We start from the raw sequence: 27,419 nt of genomic DNA on the forward strand, positions 1-27,419 counted from the left end.
CGTTTACTGTCTCGCGTGTGGTCACGTGTTTTGAGACGCGGACGCGCCGTGTATAGAGTCGAATTAAGAAGAAACAAACCTCCAATTCGCGCCTTTTCACGTTTTTGTCTCTTAATTTACAAATCACTATTTGTACAATAACTAGAAGCAGCTATTGAAATCGCGAACTTGAAGTGGAGTGTGGTTGGCGCCTATTGAACGCGTCTCGGACTGTAAGCGTGCATTTCCGCGCAGGGTGGACAAGACGCCTCCGCCCCAGGGCATTCCACCACCACACACCTTTTGACCTTTTTCTTCAATGCTTCTCCTCCTTACTCCTTGACCAATTTCTTTCATCCCACCACACCCTTTTCTTTAGGGGAGGCCTTGAAGTCTTTCTCTTCTTCAAAACTCTCCAGCATCTCCTCTGTGTTCCTATAACACGCGGAGACGCGGGTCCTCGACCTCGACTCAGGTTTTTTTTTTCGTGAGTAGGAGAGCTTGACTTCGTCCCATCTTTTTACTATGGAGTCCTCTCCGTTGAAGAGCCGAGTTGGCTCTGTCTTGGGCATGAAACGTCCTGCAGCTTTACTGCCTGCCTTTGAGCCGAGCTCGTCGCCCTCCCTTCCTCGGCCCCAAAAGCGTGTAGCACGCGAGCCAGATGTCTCGACCTATCCCACCCCGGTCCCGACCTCGTCGACTCATATCATGTCCTCTTCGCCTCCTCCTCCTGGTGTCACCGCCTCCCGGCCCTCTCTGCCACGATCCTTCTCTGCTGCCCTCGAACGCGCGCCCTTGTCTGCCGTACCCGCGATAATGCTGTTGGAGAGTGGGGAGCCCATTCTAATGGGCAGATCCAGTGTCTCTTGTCATCACCAGCTCGCTGCTAGTCGGATGATCTCTCGTGTTCATGTCAAGGCTACATACAAGCCAGCTCCGAACCCGTTCGATCGGGATAGGGTTGAAATTGTGTGCATGGGATGGAATGGGATAAAGATTCACTGCCAAGGGAGGAAATATGACTTGGCGAAAGGCAAGACCTTTACCTCGGACATCAAAGATGCAGATATCATGATAGATGTGCATGAGGCTCGCGTGCTGGTCCAATGGCCTCGGAGCGAACGAAGGGACTGCCCCTCTACAGACTCGGAACAGACCAGTGACGAAGCAACACCAACCCAGCGACGCCAATCCCGACGAGAGCTGCAGGAAAGTCCGCTCCTGGATCGTCAGCGCCTGGCATCGCCCGTCTCCCCTTCGCCTGTTGCTCAGCATGCCATCCCCCCATCCTCGCCAATTTTCACACCTTCTCGTTCACGTGCTGCGGTGGTAGTGTTTGAGGATGAGCCATCTCCATTGAAGCGTCACAACACCGTCACTGGGGTGGTTTCCCAGAGTGCCCGTCGTGCTACTGCTATGCTTCATACCTCGCGGGCGAGCGAGTTGAGTGACCTGAGCAAATCTGAAGAGTTCTCCGACAATGACGAAGAGAATGATCCTATCATCCATTCCTTTGGGCCATTCGGAGAGAACCTTCTTCCTCGTATGGCTTCTTTCCGGGCGGGTGATTCCCCCGCTCACACTGCTCGCTCTCCTCGCAGCCTGCTGCCCGCCCAGCCTCTCCAGCCTACTCGGTCCCCTAGACAGCCGGCCACCGTTCACGAGGACAGGGAGCTCGAGACTCCCGAGGCCAAGCCCCAGTACACCGATGAACGGTCCGAGAGAGTCCGCAACCACGCTGCCAACCAACTCGCCTTCTCCCGACTGTCTTCCACGCCCTTCTCCACTATTTTGAACAATCTCCCTCCCGCGTACTGGAAGTCCGGCCACGAGTACCCGACCGGCCTCTCTAGATCTGATATCCGCAATATTCTCGAATCGACCAAGTTTATTGGCAGAGTTGCTCGTGAAGGCAAGGATGCCGCCGGCAAGCCACTTGAGAGTGAATATTACTATGTTCCTGATGAGGATGACGATGCGATGCGCCGATCTGCTGTGGTGGATGACCTTCGGAAGCCTGGCCTGCGTAACTGTCGAAAGCAGCACAAGGTTAGTACCTCCTCCATACTCCCCTATACATCCATTGATGTACTTGAACCTCCACTAACTTGTTTCCAGCAATACTTCTGGCGCAAGCCCAAATGAATCATTGACCGAATAAGTTCCTATGTCTTTCTGCTGTCGGATGGACTTTCTCAGTACATATTTCCAGTGATTCTTTGTCTCCCTAGCTGCTAGGGAGACCCGCATAGCGTGGCGTGAGGCATACCCTGTTTTTAATCTAGTATCAACATCCTTGCTTTTTTTTGGCTTTGTTTCTGCTTGGTCTTATTTCCTCTTTTCAGTATTGACGTGTATGATTTTTGGTCTCCAAAAAGCGCGTGTATCTCGTTTTGGTGTGGCCTTGGATACCCCGAAGTGGGTTTCCAATGCGTCATATTTTCTTTGGCCACGGCCATTTTGTTTGCCCTAAAGATCAGTTACTCTGATACCGGCGGCTCTCGTGAGTTCCAGGTGTCTCTTGCGTCTTTCGCGGGCTATATGTACCCTACATCTGCTTTTGCCTCGTTGGTTTTGCTATTTTTGTCAGTCTGCTTTCCAATGGTTGAACGCACTCACGACTTGTATGTTAGCTTGTCAATTTCAATATATCAGTTCGAAAAATTTGTTACCTTGATACTGCATGGGACTCAATGGCGTAGTTCCTGGATGGTTATGTCTTATCGGCTAGCAAAACGAAATCCTATTGAGGATGCTGCATTGCAATCAGTCACGTATATAGTAGCATAGTGAAGTCGTTTGGTACAAATCATTCGACCCGCCTGAATCCAAGGTGATACAGCGGATGCTTGCTGCAGGGTTTATGCCATTGCTGTCTTGATATCACATCCATATACGAAACGCTTGACAATATCTACAATGATACCTATGTTTACAGTCATTGGGTCAGAAAATATCGATGATGCTCCTTTGTACCTGTAACATATCAATTGGTCCACTCCCCTTCGCCACCTGCACGTCATATCCACACCTCTTCCCGAATGCAGATAGAATACTTGCTTACGCCTTGTGAGAGGTTCTCTTCATATGTATTATCTCTGCAGAACCCACTAGGGTTAATCTCATTGCCACATCGCACATCTAGATTTTGAATACCCCGCACCGAAGAGGTATAAAGGGACAAGCAGATGAGCTGAGAGCACAGCATTGACTTCTAATATATTTTCCCATACCATCATAAGCTAGCTCCAAACTAGTAGCTGGAAAGCATCATTGATTTTACGTCCCAATCTTGACCTACCTCTGTCTACTCACATCACTCAACATGGCATCTAACAACCAAGATAATCACGGCCAACTCCCGAATACCGGCAAAGAACACACTGTCATTCTCCCCTTTTCCCAGAAATCCAATACTTCAACTGATACCACCGGGTCATCGGGTCCCAGCCGAGAGGGCACATCTTCAAAGAAGTTGTGGAAGCCGAGTTTTGATCGCCAACATAGCTGGAGTAACGAGGACCGCAAGCACCAGCTACAGGAACGATACGGATCGGAAAAGAGAAAGGAGATGGGGTTCACAGAGGCGCATACATAGTGGGGATTAGAATGGGTTGGAAACAGCATTTAGTGCTGCGATGATCGTCCTTTGGTGCAGGGTTAGAACACATGGTGGGACCTTGGGAAGCGGGGAGTCGAGTTGTTGATATTGAACAATGAATCAAGCACTTTTAAATTGAGCATCATAAAAGGTGAAATTGTAATTTAAAGAACATAACGAGAAAGTGTGAAGGTAAGTGAAGTGAAGTTATCGCACAAGTCGGGTGGATAAATGGATAAGCAAAAAGTCCGCCTTCACCTCCGCTCCGCCTTGGACTTGGACCTTATCCTCCTAGCTTCTCACATCAAAGCTTTGTGCTTTGTTTCTCTTATCTTTTCTTTTCCCCCAATGTGGCATTCACGTCACTTATGCGCTTTCCTCTCGGACATTCAGAAAGGACCCCACGATTGAGCCTGTGTGACACACAGCCATGGATCGCCAACGTAAAAGTATCTATCACAACCTCACCTTGGAGATCTTTACTGATAGTGTATTTTTAGGGGAGCTTCGTGACCTGAACGAGCGAGCCTGGGCAGGCGAATCTGGTAAGATCTCATCTGACTCCCATTTATGACGAAACAGCCCACCTTCGTGATTCTAATGACTTGCCAGATGTATTCTCCACTAGCAAGTCCCTTGACTCGGCGCTCAAAAAGAATACCGCATTTATCAAACGTCTACGAACTGGCATTAGTGCCTCCGCCCTTTCCACTTTCCTCGCCGATATTCGCACCCTCTCGCTCCACAAGTACCTTTCCGAGATCATTTCCGCCTGCTACGAAGGCCTCTGCAAGCTCAAATCCCCCGGAGAAATTGCCGCTGGAGTAGAGGTTGTGAGTGCGCTGCACCAGCGCTTCGGACCCTGGGAATTTACACGGCAGATTGGTTGGCTGCTCGGCCGCGGACTGAGCACACCCGATAAAGCGCAGCTCAAGGCGCTCAGCCAGGAGATCCGCGAACGCGAAGAGAAGGACCGTCTGTCTCGGCACCGTGTTCTTCTTCGCGTTGTTACGGAGCTTTGGCTGGTCAATGTGCTGAAGACTCTCGATGACGTCGAACGACCCGAGGAACTGGGTGCGAAGGGCAAGGAGGGAGCAGTTGGAATTGGGAAGCCGTCCGATGCCCCGCTGAAAGCCAAGACCCCCGCCGCGAAGGATCAGGACAAACAGGCTGATCCGTTCCCATTGGAGGTTCTGAAGGAATTGCTCGGCCACGACCGTGATCACACGAACCTGCCTCTTGCAGTCTTGTTTGTGAAGAGTTTCAGCTGGGATATCATCGGCTCGAAGCTTGCTGAAGAAGGCAGGAAAACTGTTGAGGCGGATGGCGCTACGATTTCTGGCGCCGATGCGCAGAATACGGAGACCAATGGGGCTGCCCACCCGGAGACCGATTTACCCCTGATTCCAGAGAAAGTCCAGCAGCGGTTTAGAAACATCTTGAACCGCTATCTTGAAGATGTCAAGGCTCACGTGGTTCGAGACCAGAGAGCGCTGGCACAGCAAAACCGCCGTAATGCTGAGGCGTACGTCAAGAGTGGCGAGATCTTCGAGGACCGCCAGGCCAATTTCGAGAAGCAGTCCAAGGTCCTGGAGAAGCTCGTGGCCAATACTCAGGTGCTGTGCGAGGCCTTGGGAACCGAAATGCCCGATTTAGCCGAGAAGGAACCTACCGATGCTTCTGCTAGTGGTGGCATCGGCCTTGTGAAGACCACGGATTACCTACGAGGCCAAGGTGAAGGTGCCGGGATTTGGGAAGACGAGGAGGAAAGACGCTTCTACGAGAATCTGGTCGATCTGAAGGGCAAGGTGCCTGCGGTCTTGCTCGAGGACGGCAAAAAGAAGAAGGGCGAAGGCGAGGAGTCTGGTAAAAAGAAGCCAGATGGCGAAACCGCTGACTCCACCGAGCCTTCGGACGAGAAAGCTGCTGCGGAGGCAGATGACCAGTCCACTGCCATTGCCAGCAAGACTGTGGGTGCGCAGGTGGACTCTCTCCTTGCCAAGCTTCCCGAATTGCAAACAAAAGATCAAGTCGACCAGTTTGCTCTTGATTTCTGCTGGGTCAACTCTAAAGCATCACGAAACAGGCTAGTCAAAGCTGTATCGGATATCCCCAAGGGCCGCATTGATCTTCTACCTCTGTATTCTCGCTTGGTAGCAACGCTTGGACAGTACCTGCCAGATATTCCACAGGGACTGACCACGTACCTTGATGAAGAGTTCCGAAGCCTGCAGCGGCGCAAGTCCAAGGAATTCCTCGGTCAAGTACGTATGAGCAATGTTCGCTACCTAGCTGAATTGACCAAATTCGGTGTCGTTCCGGAGCATATTATCTTCCATTGTTTCAAGGTTTCGCTTGACGAATTTTCGCGCATGAACATTGAAATTATCGGTCATTTGCTGGAGAACTGCGGTCGTTACCTTCTGCGGAACCCCGATTCATCACCCCGGATGGCTTCTTTCCTCGAGACCTTGAGTCGCAAGAAGACCGTGCAACATCTAGCACAGCAGGAGCGGATGGTTATCGAAAATGCCATCTACTATGTTGACCCGCCACCACGTCCAGCGATCCAGCAGAAGGAACGTACACCCATGGAACTGTACATCCGCCGGCTAATCTACCTGGATATGAACAAGCGGAATTACACCAAGATTTTGAAATCCATCCGCAAACTTCACTGGGAGGAGCCAGAGGTCGTTGAAATTCTGGAACGTGTGTTTAGCAAACCGGTTAAAGTGAAATACGGCAGCATTCACCTTTTAGCGATTCTTGTCAGTGCTTTGTACCGGTACCACCAGGATTTCGTGATTGGCATCGTCGACAATGTCCTGGAGCAGGTTACGCTTGGCCTCGAGCAGAACGATTTCAAGTTTAACCAAAAGCGCATTGCGGAAATTAAATACCTAGGTGAGCTCTACAACTACAAGATGATCGATTCTCCCGTGATATTCGATACGCTGTACCGAATCATCACATTCGGCCACGAGGGTGGTACCCCGGCCCCTGGAAAGATCAGTATGCTGGACTTGCCGGACGACTACTTCCGCTTGCGTTTGGCATGTACTCTTCTTGATACCTGTGGCCATTGCTTCGACCGTGGCTCGGCCAAGAAGAAGCTGGATTTCTTCCTTGCTTTCTTCCAGTACTACTTATTTACCAAGGATCCGTTGCCCATGGATGTCGACTTCCTTGTCCAGGATACGTACCACTCTATCCGCCCCCAGTGGAAGCTTGCTACCGAGAGCGAAGAAGCGACCCGGATTTTCAGCGAAGCCGTTGCTCTGAACTACAACGTCCAAGATTCCGAGAGACCCGTCGAAGCCGATGAAGAAGATGCGGAGAGTAGCTCTTCTGATGAGGATCTTGAGGAGGATGCTATCCCCGAAATAGACGATGACCAGGAATCCAGCGATGAGGCCGAAGTAGGTCCCCCATCTCGTCTCCATTTAGTACGACCCATTAACCCGTTTAACCCGTCGAAGGCGTCCGGACCCAACCAGGAGGTAAATGACGATAGCGATAGCGAGTCCGAAGACGAACAAATCATTGTTACCAGACAGGAAGAGGAGCGAGACCCAGTAACCGAGGCTGAATTTGATCGAGAATTCGAGAAGATGATGGCCGAGAGTATGGACTCACGACGGTTCGAACGCAAGACCGTCTTTGACATCCCTCTTCCCATGAAACGCCCCCGTGAAAACTTGCCCAGCGATTCCAGCCCTGAGCCAGTCCCGGCAGAACCAGTTGCGCCCAAGACAATGGCATTCTCTCTGATGACAAAGAAGGGAAATAAACAACAGGTAGTACTTTTTATCCACATCCGCAATATTTAGCAAATTACTAAACATATCTAGACACGCACCATCGATCTCCCGTCGGACTCGACCTTTGCTATTGCCATGCGGAGCCAGCAACAAGCCGACCGGGAAGAACAGCAGCGTATCAAGAATCTGGTCCTGAACTATGAGGCGTCGACCGAACCCGAACCCACCGAGTGTGAGCAATATCTCCTGGTTAACCGGAAGAACTTCCAACTGAGATATTCCCCAGCAGCAACCCAGGAAAAGCGCACCCCCACCAGCCAGCGAACGGACAAAGCTGGCGCAAACCGATCCGCCTTCCGTTCCCGCAAGCTCCAGCTTAGCGACGTCAATTGGTAATGAATGCTGCTACTATCTGGACCGAGGTCCATATTCCATATCTTCACTTGAAACAGCAGCCAGCGCCTTTCCCTTGTGGAAGATTGCCATCCCACCATGGAACAATCCGTCTCTGCACTGCCTAGTGTGAAAAAACTCTTGGTTCAACCCAATGGGCTTATTCATGGCATACGTCGCGCATGCGTGTATGCAATGCTGTATGAGTATGACTAGGAATCCGTTCTCGCTAATGGAGTCTACCCTGTCGCGAATGCCATCGAAATGGATGCACTCCTGTTGCTGTCCAGGATCCCTTTATCACTTTCCCATGACTGGCGAGTTCCTGAGATGGTGGAGTGCTCGCCATCCCCGCATACAGAATCCGGAATCCCGATATGGTCGCCAATCATCAACTGCCAGGGTGAAAGACATCACCACTTTTCTACCCTCTTGTGAAAACCGTACACTATTCGATTCAGGGTGATGAGGTTCAATGGCTTGGAGAATTAGAGAATCAATCAGAATGGATGAAGATACCATCACGAATGTTATGCTATGGATGTATCTTTTAGTTGATCTCTATTGTCTAGCGGCAGTAATCAATGTAACTGGATTTTTTGCACCAAAATGAGATGTGAAGGATTAATTGCCATTTTATCTCTTAGTATAGGCTAAATATCTTTCTCAAGAGCTACTCTCGTCTGACTTGTTTTGCTAAGGGCAATGATTTCACCACTATGTTAGTGCATGAAACTAACCACTCAAACGGTTGGATCTAATGGTACTTGTTCCTGTCCGCGAGATCCGTATTCTCAAGGTATACCTCGATCTAAAAAAAACCCATTAGTCGCATTCAAGGTGCTATATCGAAAAGAATATCACGTACCTTGTTGGTCATCTTTGAATCGACATCCTTGCAGCAAAGACAAGCGGCAATACCCAAGATGCCGAAGGCCATAGATACCATAGCCACCACACTAGAAGTTATTAGAATCTGCTTCTTCCCTGTTTCCTGCGGAGAGTGCGGGCAAGAGGTGTGCTTACAAGATCGCTTTGCAGTAGGCTTGAGCGAGAGCCGCCTCCGCTGCTGCCACCACGGTAGGGCTATATGATTTCATTGCAGCAGCGCCTTTAGATACCACAGCCATTAAATCCGTGACTTTGGACTCGGGGAGTCCCGCAGAGACGGCGGCAGAAGGGACGTATATAGCAGTATATTTGGCCAATGTGTTACTGAAGACAGTCTGGTAGATCGAAGTCGCAACTAGTGAGAATTAGCATGAAAACCGACAAAGTATGAGTAGTAACACCCAACAAAAACATACCAGCACCAGCAGCAAATCGAATGCACCCAGAGATACCACCACTAACACCGAGATTCTTATGCTCAACACCCATCTGCGTAATAGCAATACTCAAATAAAGAGCCCAGCCAAACCCAGCCTGAGAAAGAAAGACAAAAGCAATCATAGTCCCCTTATTAGTCGGCGTAACAATCCCAAGCAACGAGCCAAAAACAACCATAACAAACACCGACCCAGTAAGTTGCCAATGCCAATGTCGTAGCTTACTACCAAAGCAAGTGAGCAGCATAGCACCGAAGAAAATAGCAAAGCCCTGCGGCAACGACAGAATGACAGAATACTTCCAGTCCGCACCGCCGTTGGTATAGAATACCGTGATCATCTGCGGCCACAGAATGCTGGACGAGTAATAGAACATATTGACGACGCCGAGCGCAATGACAGGCGCTGTGAAGTCGCGGCCCCATGAACTGGTGAAGACATAGCTTGGTGTCAGGGGGTATTTCAATTTGCCGAAGGATTCCCAAAGTGCAAAGCAGACTAGTACGACTGCACCGACGACTAGTGGAGCGACGACGTGGGCGTCGTTTGAACCGTACACGCCTGCCCAGACAATACCCATTAGGAAGGGGACTGCGCCGCCGATGAAGAGGAAGGCGCCGAGGTAATCAATGGATTTGAAAGCCTCTTTGTATGGGATTCCGAGGCTGGGTTGTCTTAGCTTGGTTTTGGATTTGAGGTTGTGAACTTACGGGTGCTTGGGTGGGTGGTAGAGGAATAATAGGCCGAAGAATGATAGACCTTGGAAGATTGCGACGCCCCAGAAGTTCCAGGCCCAGGTTCCGAGCTCGTAGCCGTAGCGGGCTGTTACCGGTGCGACGATGACGGCTATGTAGACTGTGAAATCGGCGATGACGACTCCGATGTGTCGCCATTTATTGGGGAGGAGTTCTGGTAGGGCGAATGCAGCCATCTATGAAGAATATTTTAGTTATGAAAAGAGATGGGTGTATCGAGGCTCATACCTGACAGTTTGCACCGCCAAAGCCGGATATAACGAGTCCGGCAATGACTTGGTTGGTGCTTTTGGCTGATGCCACCACAATATGACCGATGAAGCATACCTAGAGACATGTTAAAGCTGTCTATCGGGCTGTTGAGATTGACTTTACCAGATTACCCAAAACCAGGAACCAACGTCGACCTAACAAATCGGTGTTTGGGCCACTGGGAAATTTGATCAGCTTTGGATTGTGGGGATGGGTGTTTCAGATGCATACAAGATCAAGAAAGCACAGGTGATTGAGATAGTCCAGGCCTAAAATTGGATTAGTTCTTTTCATTGAATCTTTTGGACAATACGCACTGGAACAAACCAGATATATCCAGTTGGATCGCCCATATCAGCGGAGATCATGGAGCCAATTGCCGACACGACAGGGACAGGCCAGAAAGAAAGGCCATAACCACAAGAAAGAATCTATATGATTATGATTAGCATGTACAACATAATTGATGTATCATATACATACCGAAGAGACAATCCATGTCTTTAAAGTGACAACCGGTTCATTTGATTCATCAGTTGAAGGCGAGCTTGGTATTTCTGGAGAATCGGCCTGCGCCAGATTCTTTTCTGCGTCCACAGCCATGCTGCAATTAAACTATGCAATGAATGAGAAAGGGGAAATGGAAAGAGAAAACAAGTTTTAATAAAATTCCGGACAACTAACTACTATAGTAATCATATGAAGAGAGGGGCTCAGGATCGTCTCGCGCTAACACTACAATATAACAAACCCCGAGATTTGAGACTTTTTTTTCTCTTAAAGTGGTTCTTTCTCCATTAACTAACACTATCACACATCTATGATGGGCTCATACATTGAAAATCGCGTTGCTATCGTCGTAGGAGCTACTGTCAGTACAAAATCAACTACACATCTACTATCACTAACCAGAAATCCAATACAGTCCGGCATTGGTATTGACCTCGCCAAGAACCTCTGCGCAAAAGGATGGAAGGTCGCATGCGTGGGTCGACGCCACGAGGCCGGTAAAGCTCTCCTTCAAGACCTCCCACAGGACAGAGCGCAGTTCTTCGCCGCCGACATCTCCAACTACGACGAGTACGCCAGTGTATTTAGTAAAGTGCATCACCTCTGGGGCCGCATTGATGCATTATGCGCCAATGCCGGGATCGTCGATATGTCTTCCATCTACATCTACGACTCGAAGAACAACAGCGTCGACGACATCCCACCGACACCGGATCTGTCCGTCGTTGACATCAACTACAAGGGCGTTGTATACGGTACCCAACTAGCAATCCATTTCATGCGCCATAACCCGCAGCCTGGTGGTCGCATCATCGTTACGGGGAGTATTGGTGGGATGTTCCCACACATGTCGTATCCGGTATACTGTGGCACCAAGGCTGCAGTGAATCACTTTATACGAGGTGTTGCTCCATTGCTGAAGCAGAAGGAGAATATTTTGATCAATTGTGTTATGCCGGGAATTGTGAACACGCCTATTGTGCCACCTGAGATGATTGCTGCTGTTACTCCTGAATGGTGGGTTTTTGGTTCTTTGAACAGTATTGCGTGATACTAACTTGAATTTAGTATTACCCCTGTGGACATAATTCTTAAAGGCTATGAGGTCTTTTTGGAAGACTCGACAGGCATGGCGGGTGAGCTATTAGAGTGCTCAGCTGAAAAGCTGATCTACTACCAAATGCCCAAACCTGGAAATGGCTATATCACGAAGCGGGCTGTCACGGTCTGGGAACCACTGTTCCGGGCCATGCATGGCGAAGACTCTGGGCTGTCGGATGCCATTCCGTGAGAATACCAGGGGAGTTAAAAACTCCCATCTGAGACTTCTACTGCCCTAACTGGTTAGCGTCATAAAAAAGTACAGATGGGTCTCCACTGGCGGCACGGTCTGGCGACGATCTTCACCCTCTAGTTCATACCCCTGTTAAATAATCTCAAGCCAATAATGATTTTATTTCTATTTTCATAATTATTCGCGGCTTCTTCTCTTCCGTGTGGGTCTCTAACGGCATAAAATATGATCTATCGTCTGTCATATGGCCTGTTTTACAAGGGTTGTTTCTTGTTTATTGCATTGCCGCTTGTTCCCCGAGTCTAATTGAAATCCACTACAACATATATTGGCCCGTGTATTTCCCGTTTTAACGCTCGTGCTTTAGCCCTGCAACGGTGATATGCGAGTCACTCCAGTGGCGTTTGTCGCGGCCAGTGTCATATTCAAGGAGCCAAGAGTCGATATGTCAATTTCAAGCCGTTGCACATGATCTATGGGTATCTCCGAGCCAGAGCAAAGAATCCACAGCCCTGTGGGCTCGGTTAAACGCCTACTAACAAGTGGAGTATATTCACATGAGTTTACTCTAATTAGGGTTTCTGTCTCTTCCACTGCCTACATGGGGAAACTCTTGAACCCACTGCCGGCTGGAATTTGACCGAAATTTGTCCTTATATTATCATCATGTAGATCTAAACGATCCCACACCTTTAAAAGGTTCATGCCAAGCTCAAGAAAAGAAGCAAATAAGCCCAAGAAACTCTAGATCCCGTTGTAAGGAGGATCATTAACTATTAGAGACCAAAAGCCTCGACAATAGAGCTAACTACTTGCGCCTCAAGTAGCGACGATCTATGGAGTATACATATTATATTTCCAAACAGGACCAATCACATCTATCCATTAAGAACAGCACCCACCTGATTCTCGACTACCGTCGCCTCCATAACCTCACGCATGCCCTCATCACAAAATGCATGATGATCCCTAAAATAGACCCCACTATCCGAAATCTCCACCGCAACTCCGTACAGTTCCTCCTGCGCTAAATGTTTACCGGGTGTATCAGTCAAGCCCCGACCCGCAGGTTCGCCGCCATCCACAAGCTGGAGAACAAGTCTGGCAATCGTTTCCACATCGATGAACCGACCAGGCGGGAAACTGTCCCAACCCGTCGAATCGACAAGATTGGTGCGCACGATCCCAGGACAGATGGCGTTGACGCGAATCCCGCTTGCGTGGAAATGTTGCGATATAGATCGCATGAATCCTACTACTCCGACTGGGTTGTGTTAGTCTTCGTTTAAGCGAAATGAAACAGTGCAGGCTGTGATCGATATATCATATCGATATCATATGATGGTACAATAGTACGCGGGGAAGAGATATTGTACAAGGATAGGGACTCACATTTAGCCGCAGAGTACAGCGGCGAATAGAACGACGGATACAACCCTCCGCAGCTAGCAGTCATAACCAAGCTCGAGCCTCGGCCGTTATCAGGCGAGTGATGGAAATAATGCTGGGCCAGATACGATGTGAAAATAACGCCCTTCAAATCAGCGTCGATGGAGAGTAGGTCCGGCTCCGGCGGACATACATCCCTGCTGTGCTCTGAGTAGAAATTGGTGCGCTCGATGACACCTGCATTTGCGAATACAAAGTCCAGTCTGCTATGTTGCTGGAACATGCTCTGAAACGCAGCTGCAAGATCACTATATTTGGTCACATTGGCGTAATGGAATGTTGTCCGTGGTAGATGGTTTGCTGTGTGGACTCCGCGCTCTGAGTTTATGTCGAGGATGTGGATTTCCCAGTCTTCTCGTAAGGATAGGGCGTTGGCTACAGCCAGTCCCATTCCACTGGCTATGAATTGGTTAGTTTTAGCCTTTTATACACGCGTTTTATGGGGCTCATACCTCCGCCTGTGATTAATGCCACTTTGGTCATTTTTCGGAGATTTTGATACTGTCTGGGTTGGGTGTAGATTAGGCTTAGAAGATCTCTTATATCGTTTGTAAGCGGAATTGTAGAAATGAATCCAGGCTACGGAGTATGAGTTATCTTGTTGTTCCACTAAAATCCCTAATAGGTCAATTCGGACGATCTGTGGACTCCTGAAACCGAGGCAGGTCTACCAGTACTCCGTATAACATACTATAACAGTCTGTTTTTGACAACCCCACTACTCGTATTCTTCAACTTTGAACCGTTGTATAGATATTATTGACTTTAATAGTTGTTTGACAGCTTTCAAAGGAATAAGTCTAATGCGTATTTTGATTCAGCTGAGAACTCAAAACCTTTTAAGACTCCACATATGAATCCTTTGCCGTGGGGGCAATATGTGCCGTCCCATTAGCGTTGCCCGCAACATCCCTGTAGAAAATTTTGGACTGTATTAGACAGGGGTAGTAGGGGGGAGAAACTTGATTTTGTGAAGAGTCTGTCAAATCCTTTCCTGGAATATGCCCCATTGCCATGAGACATGCACCCGATGGAGTATAAACCCTAATAATCGCGAGTGTAGATCATCACAGTTACTCCGTATAGACGAAAATACGAAAATATTGATCGTTCATTGACAACGGCCTCTGCCAGCATTCCTCGGGTATAGTAGATTGAATAGCATAGATAATTGATACGTCTCCTAACCAAATGGCCTGATCTTGAAGTAGATCAGGACGAAGATAGCTAGCGAGGTTGTTATAGCGAGACTCTAGTTGATAGATCCAGTGTGATCGCACCGCTTCTTGCCATTGATATTAATATGGGGATACCCTTTCTCCATAGCGTGTCTCGAAGTTATTTTGTCAGACATCCAAGTCCCTTTCACTAACGTTGCATTGTTTTAAATATTCACCATGGCTGTCAATGCCTTGACAATTGAAACATTCACTGAATATGGAATTGGCATGCTTTTTCTCTTAGTCCGACTATATGCCCGACTATACATAGGAGGCCTGCGCGGGCTCGGGCTGGATGATGCTTTCGCTGTTGCTGGCATGGTATGTTTTTCTTTATCTGGGTTTTACAGATTTGGTGTTAACAGTGTCACGGCAGATATTCTGGACTATGCTGACTGTTATTATCTATCTGCTGGGTAAATACAAATGCCGAAATGATGATTGTCTCGTGGCTAACGTTCAAATAGGGCTGTATGGCAACAACATCGGATTAAACGAGCAAACAGCCATGCTTGTCCCAGAAAGCAAAGTTGCTGATATGATTCTCGGATCGAAGTTGGCTTTCATGAACTGGATATGGTACATCTGCTATATTTGGTGTCTAAAGGGTGTCCTTCTTTGCCTTTATTGGAAACTCACGTATGTCAACGTGCCGTCTATCAAGGATCGAGCATCGGAAATATCTAATATTCTACAGACAAGGAACCTGGCACCGGCACCTAGTTACAGCAGCTTCAGCATTCTGCGTAGTTACCTGGCTCATCTGCCTCTTAACACACATCGGCCTTTGCAACCCAGTTGAGAAAAATTGGCAGATCAAGCCCTACCCAGGAGGCAAGTCTCGACAATCACACCCGATGACCCTAACTAACAGAAACAGACAACTGCACCCTCCGCGAACCTCTTTACATCGTCATCGCCGTCTTCAACGTAATGCAAGTCACCACTAAAATACCCCAACTCCAGAACCCATCCTAACACAACGACAGGTCCGACGCCTGCATAATCCTAATCCCAATCCCGATTCTCGCCAAACTCCAAGTCCCACTCCAACGCAAAATAATCCTGGTAGTGATGTTCTCTTCCGGGGTCTTCATTATGATCTGCACAATTCTGCGCGCCTACTATTCACTTTCGTCGATCACAAATCTCGGCACAGCACTCGGCTGGGCAGACCGCGAATGCTTCGTCGCAGCAATCGTCGTCTCACTACCCGGCATCAAACCGCTATTCCGCAACACGCGCTGGCTGGGCTCGTCGAACCGCAAAAACTCCAAGGCCCCCTACTACAACAGCGATGGGTATAACGTGGCTGGGTCGAAGTCTGGGAAGACGAAGACATTTGTTTCAACGCCGTCTCGGAATGGGAGGTTTGAGTTGGAAAGTGTGTTGCATACAAAGGCCGATCGCGTTTCTGAGGCTGGGAGTGAGGAGTATATTCTTGAGGGAAGTCAGGGTGTGGCTGGTGCTGGACACCAGGATCCCATGGCTATTCGGGTTACCACGGAGTATACTCTTGAACGGGAGCAAAGGAGATTGGATCGGATGAGATCTTAATAATATATGTGTAACTGATTATGTTTGTATTATTTTGGGATACGAGGTTAGAAATTTGAGTCTGAGATACCAACTGGTTTGGGGAATATAAGGAATGTTTATATCTCTTATGTCATTTACCGCCATCTTTGTATATAGGGACTTTGCAATCCAAACAATCATATTTTGGCCCTTACAATTATTCCAACTTACCTGTGAACTTGCAGGGATCATTCCCCCTGCAACTGCAGAATCAACTGTATCACAGGCGGTGTGAACCTAGAGCCTACAACCCCCTGACACTTCCAATCCAACTGGAACCGAATATCTCATCCAGGAACATGTTGCGGGTGTTCAACTACATCAAATGTGGCCTAAAATGAACATGGAACAACATATGCTATGCACAAAAGCGCTTTCATTAACAATAAAAAGGATGGCCTCGTTAGACTTCCCGGCCTATGGCAGTTTGTACTTTGCAGATGCGCCTCTACATCTGGACTCGAAGATTCCTTTCGAGCATGGCTTCTGTATAGGCCCACATTGCAGTCCGGTATTTTGGAACAGAAATCCGGGGGAGAATGAACTCTACGGTGGTCCAAGTCCCAATTGTGGACCTTGGAGAGACCTAGCAAGTTACTGTCGAGGCTTGATAGATACCGGGTTATCCCATTTACCCAAGGAAGCCATTCGCGAGACTTTGCCTCATCAAGGGTCAATTCAAGATCATATCCGTCTCTTAGAAATCAGTTAAGAAGTGATGCAAAAGTTGATCGAAGATAAACGCATTAAGGATGCTTCTACTCCTGCTCTTCTTTACGCTGATTTCCACAAGAGGAACATTTACGTCTCAGCCGATGAACCAACTCTCATTACCGGCCTAATCAGATTGGCAATCAACAAGTATCGAGCCCGCATTTATCTATGCCAATGAAACACCCGATTTCGCCACAATCCTAGCCATCCCTGATGAAGATGCATCCGATAATAAAGATGACCCAGATTCTAAACAGAAAGAACAAGAATTGAAAGATGCATCCATCTGCCACCAGACATACGATGTGGTTATGACAGCCCTTATTCCCAAGCTTCGTCCCGCAAGATTACTCGACCCGACTATTTTCCGGCTCTTCCATTACAGCCATACAACATGGAGAGACTCCGCTGCCGCTGTGCGTCAAGAGTTAATTGAGCTTTCAGCTCGCTGGGAAGAATTAGGGCTAGAGGGTTCGTGTCCATATTCTCCTACAGAAGCGGAATTGAAGCAGTATGCGCGAGACTATGAGGATTTTGAGGCTGTTCAAGCACTCAAGTCATGGCTGAGGAATACTCTGGATACAAATTCTGACGGATGGATTCCGAATGAGGATTGGGATGCTGCGAAGGCTCTTCATCGCGATGCATATGATGAATGGATACAGACTGCCAAGGAAGCTGAGGCTCGAGGTGAAGATATGACAGTTGCAAAGGCGGATAAGATGTGGCCATTTGATGCTAGATAAATGCCAGGGCCGAGCAACCAAAACATGTTTGGCTTTAGCACTATCAGAGCACCTTTACTGTTGCCATTGTACTCTATCACATAATACTCCTTGATTCCCGTCATGTTATACCGTTAAAGTGAGATCCACCTATCGAAGAGTTATATTCTTGACAAATCAAACCATACTAGACCCCTGAAAGAACCTGATAAGACTATTAGTCCTAGCTTTATAAGTGGACGACAGATATTGACAACTCATAGAAGGGGGGAACCTGGCTCTTGTCCAATTGGAAAGCCAAAACTACCTGTAATAAGACTACATGGATGTATTTGGTGAGCAAATAGGGGATATCTAGGGCAATGGCGGGGGAATACGGAATACTATTGCATGGACAAGTACAACATACAACAAATCTATAAAAGCCACTTCCTCTTTTCTTCCTCTTAACCTTACCCAATTCCCATATTGAATTCTTTAGAATATTACACAGGGTTAGTTTTTCGATATGGTATAGCTCAAATCACTAATATGAATCTGGGGGTCAGTTGTTAAAAGCTCAATAGAATTTTGTGTGGAATTCCTTTCCAGGGTCAGGTCTTCCCAAAATTGAGCATCCACTATAGGATTGAGGTATATGTTTCTTCTTACATTAACAGGAAAGATCAGGCACAAAGTAGTCGTCGGAATAGAGTTTAAGGTCGTCCTTGAGTGTCTGCTGGATAAACCCAATACGCTTCGCTTGGCTCTGTGAAGATAGATCAGTCAACAAGACCAGTGGCCATATATAATCTGGGTCCATGGCATCATTTGACATTTTGAATGGGTCTCAGAGGTGTATAGAAGGACAGGTTGAGGCTGATAATGTGGTGTGGCTATCCTCCCCACTACACGCATAGTCTTAGGCAAGTACGCCTGACTGAAATGGCTCTCTAACGTCATGAAGGCAGAGAGTCTGGGTGTAATTAGCTACCGTCGAGGGAACCGTGTAAGCTTTTGAATTGTAACTGCAAGCTATTAATGCAAGGGATTATATTGAATTCATATGAAAAGTTACTTGATTTCTATTGTTTCCCGCAAAAGCTCTATACTGAATACCTGATGCAACAAGTCTATTCGATTTCCCCTCTTTTATTTGTCCAAGGGACAAGAGCGTGAAGCATATCAGTACACTAAGTTACAGAGAGAAGTATCAGGAAGAACACAGGAGCGCAGACCGGGGGAATGGATATGCTGAAAGATCACGGAGGGGAAAATGCATCAAAAAAAGGGGAGATGGAGAGATGGCAGAAAGGTCTATATAATACACAACTCCAATCCCAGTCCCTGATGTGCATTACAGAAAAGAGATTAAACAGTAGACTTATCTCTAGGGGAGGGAGGCGTCAGGATGCGGGATTCGGGAAGTCGGTTCTAAGCCTTGGTGGCCTGGTTCTTCTCCTCGGTGTCATGCGCAGCCTTGGGGATGAGGGAGTCACCCTCAACGTTCTCGCCTGCAGAAACGTTTTCGTTCTTCATTTGGGCGTTGACATCCTTAGCGCGGGTCTGCTTCTCAGTCGGGTGCGACGATGCATCTAGCTCGGCGGCACTGGGGGGAAGCTCGGAGATAGCGGACTCTTCGGAGGAAGCGGGAGCATCAGAGGGAGCTGGAGCCTCAGAAGGAGCTGGAGCATCGGAAGGAGCTGGAGCATCGGATTGGGGCTCATCATCGTCTTCCAGCTCGGCGCCGTAGACTTCGGGGTGTTGACGGAAGCAATCTTGCATTGCCCTTCAAAAACATGTTAGCACATGACTTATCGTCTTCGAAAATGACAGTAAAACATACTTGAATTTCTCAACGCAGTCAATGCCCTTGGGCTCTTCCTCGGAGTAGACGAAGCAGCTGAACGCAGCCTTGAAGTCCTCTCCGCATGGCCCGTGGGCCATGCCTCCAAGACAAGGGCAGTCCCAGTTGATCTCGCCGGTCTCCGGGTTAAAGGCAGCCTCCTGGCCGGCCTCCTCCTCAAGCTCCTGCGGGTTCAGGCCACCTTCCAAAGCAGCGGCCTCGCTCTTCTGAGACTGCGCGGCAGCTCGTTCTTGGCGAATTTTGGGAGTAATAGAGTCGAGGGTCTGGGGGTTGGCATCATCGGTTTGTTTCCGGATCGTAGAAAGGATAGAGACTGAAGCCAAATGAAAGCAGTGTTAGTGATTCGGGATTCCAGAACTCGTTGGTCTTGACGGTGAACGGATTGTCGCGGCTTGCAACCTCGGGATCAAGGGCAACCTCCCAACTCCAATCGAAACGTACACTTCGGCTCCTCGGAAAAAACACTGCTCGTGTTGTAGTAGTAGATAGCACCACCAGCCAAGCCCAATCGCAAGAAAGTGTTCTTCCAGCTTCTCGACTTGTTCGGACCGGTGCTTATCAATCGTCTGTTCGCTGGTGTACGGGCTGCCACAGTGGGCGCGCGGGCGAGCGCTCGAGCGGCGGGACGAAACATTATGTGTGAGAAGAATAGGAATCAATCGAATTGACCGAGAGTTCCTCCAAGGGATTGAGAGGAGGGGAGTTGAGGCGCGGGATGGAGAAGTTGGAAAGCGATGGTGGATTTTGGCCTGAGGTTGTCTGCCCGCGTCAGCCAGTCACGTTGCAGCTTTCACTCAAGATAATTATATCGTCACCACGCACACTTTTGGGCTTTGATCTCTTTTGATTTACATATTTTTTTGGCTATTTGATCTTGATCTACAATGGAGTGGGATCCAAGCCGATTCTTCCGTCCTTCAGGGAGTCCTTCACCTTACGCTCTTCTCATCCTCAATCAGCCAATCAATGAGAAAGCTTTTGGAGTGTTGAGCAGATATGGTAGGCTTCTATATGAATTGCATATAAACGCAATGCTTTGAATAAGAAATACTAATGCCAATGCAGCATCTTATATTATTTGCGCCGATGGAGGCGCCAATCGCCTTTTTGATATGCCACAAGTTAATGAAGAATCTAAAGTAAGCGATATATATGGACTTGACTATTTACACAATGTTCCTGGACTAGGACAAGTTCAAATTGCAGCAAAATAAGGATTAAACTAAGCCAAGTATCAAGCTGACCAGAGATATAGCTTCCTGACTCCATTGTCGGCGACCTTGATTCTATCCGCCCCGCAGTGCGAGAACATTATGAGAAACTAGGAGTGTGCGTCCTCCAAGATTCAGACCAATACTCAACAGACTTCACAAAGTGTCTGAAATATCTCAACGCACATGCGGCAGAGATCATAGCTTCCCCCCGAAAAGGAAAACCAACCAATGACACAAATGGAAGCACATCAACCTCACCATCAGACCAATCACCTCTGGAAATTGTAATCCTCGGCGGTCTAGGCGGCCGTGTGGATCAAGCCTTCTCGCAAGTCCACCATCTGTACATGATGACACAGACGCAACGCTCAATCCGTGAAAAAGAACCCTCAAGCCCTGACGCCAATGCAGCTGCAGGCGGTAATCTCTATCTCGTCTCTGAGGAAAGCATTACCTTCATTATCCAAACGGGGAAGAATACAATCTACACGCCCGGAACAAGACGAGCAGACATCGCAGCATCGTCTGATGTAAGCGAGTCATCGAGAAAACGGAAGCGTGAGGAAGAGCAGAAAAAACCAGAATACTTCTTTGAAGAAAATATCGGTATCATCCCCCTCTCGGCACCTGCCAAGATCACAACTCATGGCTTTGAATGGGATGTGGAGGATTGGCATACCGAGCTTGGAGGACAGTTATCCACGAGCAATCATATCCGCGCTGAGAAGGTGGAGGTTGAGACCTCTGTGCCAGTTTTGTTCACAATCGAGTTGGCGGAAAGGTTGAAGAGGTGACCGTGGGCGTGAGCTTTAGGTACGGAAATCGGTAGGAATCATGACAGTCTATCCCTATCCTGGGCCTTTCACGCTTCACGGAAAGGTCATATATCGCTGTTGCTGCCGCAAACTCGCGGTTCAGCCCACACCCATAGCAGCGTATATGTTAAAAGTCGGCTTTCACCAACCGCTGTCCCATGTGTGTTCTGATCAATATAAAAGAATTACCAGGGACTTCTATTTCGGCGTCTGGGGCTCTTCTTGAATCACTCACCTTCAAGCACCTGCTAAGGGCCATTTCTTCGGCATCTTTGGAGCGCAACAACCTTCCGTCTATCTACAAATCAACCAAGGGTAAACTCAACTGTACATATACTACTACATTTTGATACCCCTCTTACGACTGGAAAACAATGAATCGGTCATTAAAAGAAAAAACAGAGAATAATCTCCAGAATAGGTAATCAGGACCAGAATAAATAACCCCCAGGCGCCTTCTCTGGCTAGAACGAGAGACCAAGAAAGACAGGGGAAAGAGAAGGCAAAAGAAACCCAATATCGCATATCGCATAAACCACATACCAGTGACTAAAGTTGAACCCGTAACAAAAAACCACAAAAAGATAACAAGCACCCAAAACACTGAATAATCATTCAAACATCTGTACAGCCTCGCAGAGGTCATATCCAAGCTCTTACGAGCGGTGCAGAATAGCCTCGTACAGAGCACCGACACCGCCAATAGCAGTTCCAGTCAAAAGACCGAGGTCGCCGCCAGGGACAGAGTCAATAACCTTCCCAATAGCATACCCACTATAGAAGCCAAAGAAGTTGAAATCCTTTCCAAACACAAGGTGCACCAGTAAAGCCTTGACGACGTTGAAAGTCAACGGATCAAACTGTGCGAGATTAGACGCAGACCGAGTCCGACGCGCACTGCTAGAAGCCTTCCAGCTCAGGTTGATGAAGTAGGCCGAAATCAAAGGCAAAACCAGACAGGTAAGGAACCACAGCGAAAATGGTGCCCAGAATGCTCCTTCCAGCAACACGAACAGATCCGGAACACGGATGGGAATCGAGGGGATCTGCGCAGCTTGCACTGCTGGTGTAGTAGTAAGGTAACGTATCGGGATCAACTCCTTAGCAAGGCTGCCACCCTCAAGAAGCAGCACGATGATCTCAACGGCCTTCACGCTGCTCAGCGATGCGCGCAGAGAGTGCGCCCGATCCACCACGCCTGATGCAGTCCATGCATCCTCGAGGCTCTCGCGCAACTTGTGCGTCTGCGCGTCGATGGCTTCGGTGATAGCGGCTGGAGATGCTGGCAGCGATGGCTCGGGATCCACGATGGCAGCGGTAATTGATTGACGGGGTGTTTGGTGGGGTGTCTGGCGCGCAGACTGACGTGTGCTTGTGCGTGCCACGGCAGGAGTTGGGCTGACTACGGTTGGGCTGGGCGCGACCTCTACCTCGATATCCTCGCTGGTGTGTGAATTAGTATGTGTGCGATATAGATGGAATGGTAGGGTTTGAAGGCGCTCATACCTAACTTCCTCTTCCTTTACTTCCGTCTTCGCAGAGCGGCGGGCTGGAGTTCGCGCGGGAGTCCGCGCAGTTTCGCGCTTCACGGGAGATCCTCTGCGGGGTGGAGATGCCAGACGTGAGTAGTATTCAGAGAGGCTCTTAAGTCCAGAGAAGATAGTGCGGTTTTCGCGCAGATGTCTATCCAGAACTACAACAAGATCATTCTTGTTATAGTCATCGTAGCTATAGAATTGATCAGCTTGGTCTATGCGACAATCACATCATACTTACTGTGGCAGATCAGTTTGATCAGCCAACTCGGCCAACTCGGGCTTTTTCAGCGACTTGAGATAAGGAAGAGACATAATGTATCCGATAATCAAGAGAAATTGGACCAATGTCAAATAAGAAAGTAAATACTGGGGGGGGGGAAAGAAGATGCAAGGGAGGGGAGTGGCCGGTAATTGTTTACATCCGCCGATCGCCAAAACAAAACACGGTTTAGCGCGTTCACCTCCCTTTGTTCAGTTTTCTTTCTTTTTTCTTTTTTTAGTAAGAGTTTGGTATAATGGAAAGAGCTCTTTATATATGTATCTTATAGAGTAGTTTGCCCTTTTTGATTGATATTGATAAAAGATATACCCTAATATCATATCATAACTGGAGTAGAACATGGAATATGTCAAAATATATATATGGAGTTGAAAAAAGAGCTATGTTACAGGAGGCCGTAGCCAGTCTAATAATCTATCACAAGAATACACAGTATACAAAGTGCTCAAAGCACCCAGAGTCATAACATCCCAGATCGGGACAAAGAATCCAACGCCCCCATTTCCCAATGACCAAACAAATGAAAAAAAAACAGCAACCTTGGAAATGCATGCAGATGACAGGCCTTACAAAGACTCCTCCAAAATCTGGCGGGCCTCGAGTTCTTTGAGCAGGTACTGATACATAACCAGCATCGTCCCGCTTTGAATGCTAGTCCACACACCGCGTGGGCCCACGCCGCGGAACCACCCCGCAAGACCCTCCGTCCGGTAGATCATCTTCAACCCCGTGAACACGGAGGATGTGTCAAGTCGGGGTGTACCGGGCGGTGGGATTGATGTGTTTGCACCTGAGGTGGAAATTGGTCGCGAGTGTGCCCGAGGAATGTGGGAATGTGATGATGCCGCGTGTGGCCGTGGGCTTTCTTTCGGTATATGTTCGACGCTATGTTTGGCACCCGAGGAGCCGGATGGGAGCGCTGGGGGATTTTGCTGGGTCTGGATGCGTGTCTTGACCACATCCATCGGACAGGTGATCACACCAGCCATACCGCCGGCGGTGGCGGCTGTCAAGACCTCCAAGCCCAGCCCAATGTCCCGTTTTCCAACCCAGTCCTTAGCCATGGATTGCTCCTTTTCATAGAATGCGAATTGGAGTGCTGAAAATGGGAGATCGCGGAAAATAGTGGCCTTGTAGCCGTGGAATAATGCTGAAAATCCTTCCTGGCGGACGATTTGGCGGAACCCATCTCGCATGTTGCGGTAGTTGTAGCCTGAGTTGAAGTGCGGGTTGTTGTGTCGTCCCTGCAGCTGGAGTCGTGTTTTCAGCACCTCGGATGGCACGTAGACAACTGACGCAGCCAAATCGGCCAAGAAACCACCCGATAGATAGGCGATGCTGGGGTTGATCCCGGAGTCGATCATCAGGCGCTTGGTATATTCATACACGCCGAAAAATATCACGGTGCCGGGAAACGAGCCGAGTAGAGCCGGCGTTACTCCTCCATATAATCCGCGACATATTCCTTCTTGGCGGTAGATTGTTGCATAGGACTGGCCCATCGAAGTGTATTTGGGCGGAAAGGTCGGATCGCCTTGTTGTCGGGTCTTGACTGTATCTAATGAGTGCATCAACATGTCGCCGCATGTTCCTCCGGTACCACCAGCCAACATCGCCTATAATTCCAAATCAGATCAGTTTTGCGCAGTGCAATCCCGTTAGGGACAATCGTACATGTAGGTATGGTGGCCGAGGCTCCTCTTCCTCCAACAGCGCGAGGTCGCCATTTCGAACAGTGTAGTTTGGATCACTAATTCCACCCATTGAACTCGGTTGTGTCCATGGTGAGGTATGTGAGTCCCCCGCAGACGGTGCTGTCGGGTCTGAGGTCGCTGTCGAGAACAGGCTGAACACCCGCGAGGTCAGGCTCATGGCAATATGCCTGCGATCCCAAGCGGTACTGGTCAGGACCAGGGGATATTGGGGTGCTGAGAGATTGGACGGGAGAGAAGCACCCCTGGGAGATAATAATAATAAAGAGTGACAAGAGATCGAGAAAAGGATTGATTATTTTGAAAATGATTGTTCCACCCAAAATTCTGATCGGCTTCATTTTGCCGCCAAGCCCGATCTACCGCCTCAGGGATCACGGGATTTCGTCATTGGAGCATTTTAATATCTCCTGAGCGATATGATTATGATCCTATGAATGCAGATTTGGACTTTCTTCCTTCTGTGAAAGGACAAATTAGTCTCTATATGAGCTATTTATTTGATATCCTTCAAAGTGATACATATACATACCCGTCGTTTTTGACAAATCGCGCATATACCTTGTCCAATTTGCCCCCATACTCTCTGACATAAGCCTTTTTAGGCCTGTTGTACTACGTTTAATAGGTCTCTACAAATTTCCAATGGAATAATGAAATGATTCTGAGACAAGGTATGTTGACAAGAGGAAAGCAAATACAGAAACTATGCATCGCAATACTCTAGAAATAATAAACACAAGTCGTTGCGTATAGCATCATCATGGCGGAACCCCTCCGCGTCCGCCTCTTTTCTACAGTCGGGACCTGGGTGTCCCATACTCCGACATCCTCCTATGTTCTTCGCTGATGCGGGAACATGCCAATGGGAAAGCTGTGAGATTATGTCTTGCACCAGCCACCTTCATTCCGCAATCTTGCAAACCAAAAACCAACGTTCTTTCCTAACGTCAAGAGCTCCAGCTGGCAAAGCAAGGTGTCTGGCACATCACCATAGCGACATTTACTGCGGCTTCTTAGCAGCGGTAGGACCAGAGATGTAGCGGCCAATATCGGTGGCCTCGTATCCCTGGCGCACAACACCCTTGAGGGTCTCCCAGCCCTGGCGAACCTGGGGAGGAGTGCTCTGGTGGGAGATAGTGGCGTCGGCACGGGCAGTGAGTTGGCGAACAGCCTGCTGGACGAAGGAGCTCTGGGCGTAGCGGGCGCGGAAGAAGGACAGGTAGACGATCAGGAGCACCCAGCTACCCTTGGAGAAAGTGATAGCGGACAGAACAAGGCGGAACAGCAGGGCGATCTCGAGAGTAGCGACAACACCCATGCTGGCATCGTAGTATTGCTTGATGAACCGTCCAATGGTCTCAGCAAGGGGAGACTGCTTCACAGCAGGCTTGTTGGGGGAGGAGGGAGAGGTAGGGGCCGGAGCAGCGGGCTGCAGGGTGGGGATCAAGTACATGCGGCTGTAGGTTGCGACGTGGAAGACCGAGTAGACGCTGAAAGGCAGAAGAGCTAGGATAAGCTGGCGGGAGTACAGCCAGACCAGAGCCATTCCTAGAATATGTGTAAGCTTGGATTTTGAACTGTCGCATCGCCAATCACCTACCGAGGTATTGCACATTCTCATCAGAGATGAGCTTCATCACAATTGACAGAGGGCTGCCCTGGACACCCCGGGCGAAGTGGCCCTTATACACAACGATTCCATATGTCCCGGCAGCCGAGATGAATGCCAGGCGGTAGGCGATCTGTGCCGAGGAGGAGTAGTAGTTGAAGAAGATGCAAGACACAAGGTAGCGGAAGACGGAGAGCAATAGCGTCACATGTCTATAAATTGTCAGTGACCCTGGATTTGGGTCTTTGTCGATGTGCGCTTCCGTAGATTGACCTACCCAACGAACCATGCAAACCTGCAACGTGGCATTCCGTTAGTATTGATAAATAAGGCATTGAAGCATCACTTCATGGGGAAACACACTGTAGAGTTTGGGCCAAGGCCTTGAGTCTCTCAACCAGAGGCAAGTTCGCGGAAGGAGGAGGAGGAGCCATATCTTTTTTTTTTCTGAAACAGATGAAGATGATAGAATTACTCGAGATGAAGAAAGGGTAAAAACTGAAAGTGTGGAAAGCGACAGATAAGAAGGTGGCTGGGGGAGAGCGGGGAGACAAGGGACATCCGTGGACGCACACTGAGCTTCCTCTCTCTTCTCTCTCCGCCTTGGTGACGTCGGGTATTCGCAATTTCACATCTTCACTTTTATACTTCTATTTCATATTTCATATTCACTTCGCTTTTTTTTGTCTAGCATCTGAACTTGTTAATATGTTTGTGTTAACCTGTCGAGTCGGTGTGGCCTGCTAAACGGAATCTAGTTTCAGCACTAACCTTCGGCCGTTTGCATACACTTGCAGCATTCTCCAATAGTTCATGTGTTATATCTTGGCAGATCACACA

The 27,419-nt window shown here is 48.5% G+C and overlaps 10 protein-coding genes across 10 annotated transcripts; 5 read left to right on the forward strand and 5 right to left on the reverse strand.

The window, feature by feature from the left end:
- Nucleotides 1–504: 504 nt before the first annotated feature.
- On the forward strand, nucleotides 505–2,124 carry fhdA (putative transcription factor Tos4; the record flags this gene model as incomplete). The annotated part of the gene is made up of 2 exons (XM_040793945.1): nucleotides 505–2,028; nucleotides 2,098–2,124. 2 exons carry the CDS (start codon nucleotides 505–507, stop codon nucleotides 2,122–2,124), a joined length of 1,551 nt encoding a protein of 516 aa, XP_040648800.1.
- Nucleotides 2,125–4,010: 1,886 nt separating this feature from the next.
- PGRI_062320 (regulator of nonsense transcripts 2) lies at nucleotides 4,011–7,740 on the forward strand (the record flags this gene model as incomplete). Its single annotated transcript, XM_040793946.1, has 3 exons — nucleotides 4,011–4,125; nucleotides 4,193–7,380; nucleotides 7,435–7,740. 3 exons carry the CDS (start codon nucleotides 4,011–4,013, stop codon nucleotides 7,738–7,740), a joined length of 3,609 nt encoding a protein of 1,202 aa, XP_040648801.1.
- A 754-nt stretch (nucleotides 7,741–8,494) lies between these two features.
- On the reverse strand, nucleotides 8,495–10,675 carry PGRI_062330 (Major facilitator superfamily domain, general substrate transporter; the record flags this gene model as incomplete). Its single annotated transcript, XM_040793947.1, has 10 exons — nucleotides 8,495–8,548; nucleotides 8,606–8,696; nucleotides 8,764–8,983; nucleotides 9,045–9,730; nucleotides 9,776–9,996; nucleotides 10,049–10,147; nucleotides 10,196–10,250; nucleotides 10,304–10,341; nucleotides 10,390–10,503; nucleotides 10,556–10,675. 10 exons carry the CDS (start codon nucleotides 10,673–10,675, stop codon nucleotides 8,495–8,497), a joined length of 1,698 nt encoding a protein of 565 aa, XP_040648802.1.
- Nucleotides 10,676–10,892: 217 nt separating this feature from the next.
- PGRI_062340 (SDR family oxidoreductase) lies at nucleotides 10,893–11,873 on the forward strand (the record flags this gene model as incomplete). Its single annotated transcript, XM_040793948.1, has 3 exons — nucleotides 10,893–10,943; nucleotides 10,998–11,599; nucleotides 11,651–11,873. The coding sequence occupies 3 exons, from the start codon at nucleotides 10,893–10,895 to the stop codon at nucleotides 11,871–11,873; spliced, it is 876 nt and encodes a 291-aa protein (XP_040648803.1).
- Nucleotides 11,874–12,754: 881 nt separating this feature from the next.
- PGRI_062350 (Glucose/ribitol dehydrogenase) lies at nucleotides 12,755–13,808 on the reverse strand (the record flags this gene model as incomplete). The annotated part of the gene is made up of 3 exons (XM_040793949.1): nucleotides 12,755–13,140; nucleotides 13,269–13,724; nucleotides 13,778–13,808. 3 exons carry the CDS (start codon nucleotides 13,806–13,808, stop codon nucleotides 12,755–12,757), a joined length of 873 nt encoding a protein of 290 aa, XP_040648804.1.
- Nucleotides 13,809–14,722: 914 nt separating this feature from the next.
- On the forward strand, nucleotides 14,723–17,583 carry PGRI_062360 (uncharacterized protein; the record flags this gene model as incomplete). Its single annotated transcript, XM_040793950.1, has 5 exons — nucleotides 14,723–14,866; nucleotides 14,922–14,961; nucleotides 15,013–15,184; nucleotides 15,535–16,053; nucleotides 16,986–17,583. The coding sequence occupies 5 exons, from the start codon at nucleotides 14,723–14,725 to the stop codon at nucleotides 17,581–17,583; spliced, it is 1,473 nt and encodes a 490-aa protein (XP_040648805.1).
- A 1,392-nt stretch (nucleotides 17,584–18,975) lies between these two features.
- PGRI_062370 (coiled-coil-helix-coiled-coil-helix domain-containing protein) lies at nucleotides 18,976–20,042 on the reverse strand (the record flags this gene model as incomplete). The annotated part of the gene is made up of 3 exons (XM_040793951.1): nucleotides 18,976–19,330; nucleotides 19,388–19,721; nucleotides 19,850–20,042. The coding sequence occupies 3 exons, from the start codon at nucleotides 20,040–20,042 to the stop codon at nucleotides 18,976–18,978; spliced, it is 882 nt and encodes a 293-aa protein (XP_040648806.1).
- Nucleotides 20,043–20,292: 250 nt separating this feature from the next.
- On the forward strand, nucleotides 20,293–21,416 carry PGRI_062380 (thiamine diphosphokinase; the record flags this gene model as incomplete). The annotated part of the gene is made up of 3 exons (XM_040793952.1): nucleotides 20,293–20,407; nucleotides 20,474–20,547; nucleotides 20,664–21,416. 3 exons carry the CDS (start codon nucleotides 20,293–20,295, stop codon nucleotides 21,414–21,416), a joined length of 942 nt encoding a protein of 313 aa, XP_040648807.1.
- A 677-nt stretch (nucleotides 21,417–22,093) lies between these two features.
- On the reverse strand, nucleotides 22,094–23,287 carry PGRI_062390 (uncharacterized protein; the record flags this gene model as incomplete). The annotated part of the gene is made up of 3 exons (XM_040793953.1): nucleotides 22,094–22,880; nucleotides 22,944–23,165; nucleotides 23,214–23,287. 3 exons carry the CDS (start codon nucleotides 23,285–23,287, stop codon nucleotides 22,094–22,096), a joined length of 1,083 nt encoding a protein of 360 aa, XP_040648808.1.
- Nucleotides 23,288–23,821: 534 nt separating this feature from the next.
- On the reverse strand, nucleotides 23,822–27,013 carry PGRI_062400 (Uncharacterized protein family UPF0121; the record flags this gene model as incomplete). The annotated part of the gene is made up of 7 exons (XM_040793954.1): nucleotides 23,822–24,871; nucleotides 24,930–25,137; nucleotides 25,500–25,574; nucleotides 25,975–26,518; nucleotides 26,571–26,791; nucleotides 26,857–26,874; nucleotides 26,943–27,013. The coding sequence occupies 7 exons, from the start codon at nucleotides 27,011–27,013 to the stop codon at nucleotides 23,822–23,824; spliced, it is 2,187 nt and encodes a 728-aa protein (XP_040648809.1).
- Between the last annotated feature and the right edge of the window lie 406 nt (nucleotides 27,014–27,419).

Source organism: Penicillium griseofulvum (genome assembly GCF_001561935.1).
Source record: "Penicillium griseofulvum strain PG3 chromosome Unknown contig_95, whole genome shotgun sequence".
NCBI classification, from domain to species: Eukaryota; Fungi; Ascomycota; class Eurotiomycetes; order Eurotiales; family Aspergillaceae; genus Penicillium; species Penicillium griseofulvum.